The sequence below is a fragment of the Nansenia antarctica genome (assembly GCF_963989245.1).
Source record: "Nansenia antarctica genome assembly, chromosome: 16".
Classification (NCBI taxonomy): Eukaryota; Metazoa; Chordata; class Actinopteri; order Argentiniformes; family Microstomatidae; genus Nansenia; species Nansenia antarctica.
The window spans coordinates 19,265,096-19,270,257 of record NC_137686.1 but is presented as its reverse complement, the minus strand read 5'-3'; the positions used below and the strand labels follow the sequence as shown (position 1 = coordinate 19,270,257).

Genomic DNA, 5,162 nt, shown 5'->3' with positions numbered 1-5,162 from the left:
AGCCCCCGCCGCGGCGCCCTTCTGCCACCCCTTTGACCCCAACTGTGGCAAGTTCGCTTCCCCCGCTGGAGCCGCCGCTGCTCCCAACAAGCCCAACAAAGACGGAGTGATCCTGCCCGACCCCAACTGTGACCCAGAATACGACTACAACTGCCGGCTGCGTCGCGCTGACCCCGCCCCCGATGCGGCCGATGAGCCGGCCAAGGAGGAGGTGCCTGAACAGGCGGCCGCCGCCCCAGCCCCACAGTTCGAAGACTTCCTCAGGGCATACATGGGCCAGTACAAGAAGTAAACCCTCATAACATAACACAATATCAACTATGATTGGAGGTAGGGGTGACAAGGAAATGTGTAGTACACACACACACACACACAAACACACACACACACACACACACACACACACACAAACACGCACACGCCATCCTCCCTCAGTCCAAAATAGCTCCCACGGTCTCTTGGGATCAGACCAATAAGAAGATCCATACCTGCAATAGTGAATCTGATTCGCTCAGTTCAAATGATGCCTGAAGGCATTTCTGTTCTATGTGTGGCGAGCACAACGAGTCCCTGTAGGTTTTATGGTCCTATAGAAGACTATGTGAAATGTGCATTAAACACTATGTCTGTAGAAGAGAGCCTCTGTATCTTGTGTTGTAGATTAGGGGATTAGTAGCGTATAGTAGCGTATTTGAAGATGGGTTAGTCTGAAATGTGTGTCTATGCAAAGTATTTTCCAGTGTTGTACACTGTCCATTTTCCCTTGTTTTGTGAACATACAGTATTCCCTCCTGAGAGTATTTAATGTTGTTTTCATAGCTTTTCTGTAACTGTAAACCTCAAACCCTTCCAAATAAAAAAAGTTTTGAAACGGTAAGGTTGGTTCTTGAAAATATGAATCAACACCTTGAAGTAAAAACTCACATGAAACGGTAAAAGAATAATTCCTGACTGAAATAAGTGTAACATTTTAGAGATAAAAGACTCGTCCACCTCTTTACTTTAAATCAACTACACTCGTAAGTGTACTACACTGACACGGGGACATATGCTGAGGCTTATCCAAGCAGTCAAAATAAGAGGCATAATCTCATACGGGATATCCGCTTTCAGATAACTGACACTGAGCCATATAAAGATTGTTATATAAGACATGCAGTACTGACAAAGAGCAGTAAATACAGCAAAATCTTCGATTTTGAGAGAATGTCAAAGAATGGCTGCCTTTTTAAAATACTGGACTGTAGAGATCTAACCCTGCTAAAAGTTCAGTGAACAAGGGGACATGCAGTACTGTAGACATCATATGACACAACTGTTAAATAACTGTTAAACAACCCTGCCTCTAAACCAAGGTAGACATATACTGTATATGGGGCGGCTGTGGCTCAGGAGGTAGAGCTGGTGTCTAATGATCGCAAGGTCGGCGGTTCTGCGGTTCGATCCCTGGCTGTCAAGGTGTCCTTGGGCAAGACACTAAAGCCCAAATTGCTCCCAATGAGCAGGCCGGCACCTTGCATGGTAGCTTGCCGCCATTGGTGTGTGAATGTGTGCGTGAATGGGTGAATGAGAGGCCATTATAAAGCTCTTTGGAATAAGGCGCTATACAGTACAAGAGCAGTCCATTTATACAAAGACTGAATGAGGCCGGCCAGTTTCAGACCTATCAATTACTTAACCCTTTTAACCCTATTATTAATTATTAATCAAACATTCTGCCTGGATTTATTTCGTTTTTATGGCTATAAAAGTGTCAGAAAAGTGTCTTTGTCCTCATAAGTGCTTTTACCCCTTTTTTCCAGGATTACTTCAGATTTCAATATATGGCAGTTATTTAACATTACTGTATGTTATGAGTGTGTAATAACAGTTAAAAGTTCTTATACATCCTTGGGAGACGCACAGTCTCCAGCTGTGCTGCACGCTTGCCCCGAGGTGTGGGCCTACCGCTCCTGCTGACAAGTTTAACAGCAGGTAGCGCGTCGAGCAGCACGCTAATGACTACTTGAACACCATGTTCTTGTGGAAGCCCATGGAAATATGCCCTAATTGCATGTTTCATAAGGGGTCTCCTGTTTTAACAGACGAAGAACCGCTTCCACCAGATGATGACAGTAGGAGCCTCCTCATGGTACATTTGCTGCTTGCTCAGTGGCAATTGGTGGTGTGCCTCTAATTTCAACCGTATTTCACATTGACTACATGCCTACAGGAGGGAGGGGGGGGTGGACAGACTAACGACAGTCAGCTTCAGGTTAAACATTTCGTCAATAACAAAACTCAGAGGCCATTATAGTGACTGACAGGCTGTCTGGCTGGAGAATGGTCGTAAGTCTGTCAGTGACGTAAATCATTTTTAGGACTGGGTGGGACACGTCGCAATACCATTCTAATAGAACGCTTTTTCCACAAGGTGGCGCCAGTTCCTGCAGACAACACGAGTCACCTGTGAGACTAAATAGGATGGTACTGTACACTGTAGTGCTACTCTCCAAAGTGCTGTACCAGGGGAGGATACCGTTCCATGCATTACAACGAGACCCTCCTGCAGTTTCTACCTCCACCAGCCTCCCCTGTGCTGTATCTATAGAACGCTCCTTTCTCCCAAATAATAATTTATTGAATGAATTATTTAGTCATTTTAGTAATGCAATACTGTACACTGGTGCCTGCTCTCCTTAATTTGATTGTATCAAAACTCTCTGAGGAACAGAGATTAAATATCATGAGGGGAGAAATCAATCGAATCAATTTCACGCTTCTGTGAAGAATAATTATTCAGGATTATGACGTTGTGGTAAGTGTCTTTCAGCCTCTCACACTGGAACACGTTTGGTATAATGAATCATCATGGTTGGTGTTAATTATTGACGACTAATTTTCTAGGAGAAAGAGCCTGCAGCGAAAATGTTTCTCCCCTCCATAGTTAACCACAAGGGGATTCTACTGTGAACAGAGAGATAAAGGCAGGAAACCCCAGAGTTTAATTGTAGTTCAATGAGCACTGACTACAGTATAGTAGTGTACATACTGTATTTCCCCATGGCCTTGAGTGACTGACCTAGAACCAAGAAGGCCTTTATTTACAGTATGGATACCATGCAGAAAGGATTACAGTTGTGATAGTAATAAAAAGGTTCAAAAGGATAGTCTCGCAGACATTTCTATTCTAAGACCCAGAATCGAATTAAAGCACAACAGCTCAAAGTAGACTTAAATGGCTAGCTTGAGCTTTATTAGGAATAGGAACCGAAAAATGTATGTTGTGCTTTGAGGAGAGGATGGAGGTTGATGTAGCACCCTATGAGACTTTCATTGCGGTACAGACAGAGCTTTAGCCTTGAATGATGATACCCTCCTCTCACCATTTATCTCCGGGGTTCATCCTTTATAAAGCCAGGGAGAAAAGCCCAGGACTGACAAGAGCAGAGAATGTGACATGGATTAATGAGTGGGTTGAATGGTTGCACACCTTCCAGCTGGACAAGTGAAGAATTGTGAGTGGGCAAGATGAATCCCCTTGGTCTCAATGGGTGTTGGGAAGGTTGTCATGGTCAGATGGTATGCATGCCGTATAGTATAGTATCTTGTGAAAACTAAGAATTCTTTGCAGGTAGACGGATGGAGTTTACAGCAGTGATTATGAGGCATGGAAATTAATTTCTCTGGTAGGTTAAAGAGACAACAGGTAAGACCGTCGGGACTCAGAGTAATGTACTGTACTGTAGCAATCCATTCCCTGCATTACAATGATGTGAGGTATAAATCATTATAGTAATGGAGGCTGGTGGCTCATTGTAATGCATGGAATTCCTCATTCCGTTACCTTGATTACAATGAGCCCCGTCTTCCGATTTCGACCTCCACCTGCAACCGGCCTTACACCCACAAAACACAAGCCGAACCGTTTGATAACAGAATAGTGAATAACCAGAATAACTGATCAGTGAAGAAGTACAGTAGGAGATGCAGTGACATTAGCATATCAAACTACCAAGGGGGCGTGAGGGGGTGTGTAGGTGAGAGGGTGAGATGGGAGAAGGCTAAGGAGGAACATGGATGGAGGAAGAGGTGTGGATTAGATATAGTGAGTGAGACATGGAAAACAAGTACGGCAATAAGATAGATACAAGCACACACACACACACACACACACACACACACACACACGCACGCACGCACGCACGCACGCACGCACGCACGCACACACACACACACACACACGTATGCACGCACATGCACACACACACACACACACACACACACACACACATACACACACACAAATGTACTCCCCCGAGTTTTCATTATTTTTCAATTCAACACAGTATTGCCTCGCCGCAAGGCAGCAGAGTTACAACAGCGGAGGGGAGTCCCATGGAGACTTACGTGTGATAATACTACTAGTGCTTATCAAATCCATTTTGCGCTACTGTATAAACATTCAATTTAATGAGGAGGGGGAAATGTACTGGACAGCAGCCCACATTATCATTATTCTTTTTCAGCACACTCCCTGTGGTGCAGTAAGAAATTAATTGTGCTAGCAATTCCTCAACAGTTGCTGCTAGGGTCCTAACAAAAAGAAGTTTGTCAAAGAACTTTGACCACATTAGAACAATCCTGAGATCTCTACAGTGGCTACCAGTCTCTCAGATAATTGAATTAAAAATACTCCTAATTGCATATAAATCACAAAATGGTCTTGGACCAAAATACATACCAGATCTCCTCCCACCCTATATTCCAGCAAGGCCCCTAAGGTCACCTGAGACTAATCAGCGAATCATTCGAGTGAAAAAAGTGAAAACAAAACACGGTAAAGCAGCATTCAGTCACTCTCTCAGTGCTCCTGGAACAAACTCCCTGAAGAAATCAAACAGCCCCAAACCCTACAAATATTTAAAACTAAGCTAAAAACCTTCATGTTTTGCACGCAGTTATGATTAAACACTAACTACCTATGTATTTTATCCATGAACTATTATCTTATTACGTAAACTATCTACCTCTTACATCTGCATCTGAGTTTAGGCTGAAACATGCTGAATGATCTATAATCCAAGCACTGTAAATTCACTGTAAATATAGGCTAATTGCGTTTGCAAATGTGTCATTTTACACTGCGATCTCACACACTGTATCGAGCAGGATAGCGGTTG

At 43.6% G+C, this 5,162-nt stretch overlaps 1 protein-coding gene across 1 annotated transcript in view; it reads left to right on the top strand.

The window, feature by feature from the left end:
* and2 (actinodin2) overlaps positions 1 to 292 on the top strand; it is a gene marked incomplete at both ends in the record, with an annotated part of 1,969 nt that extends 1,677 nt beyond the window's left edge. The window contains one exon of the mRNA XM_080546981.1: positions 1 to 292. This exon is cut by the window's left edge and continues 1,022 nt beyond it. Coding sequence (XP_080403107.1) covers positions 1 to 292 — 292 coding nt within the window.
* Positions 293 to 5,162: the final 4,870 nt, after the last annotated feature.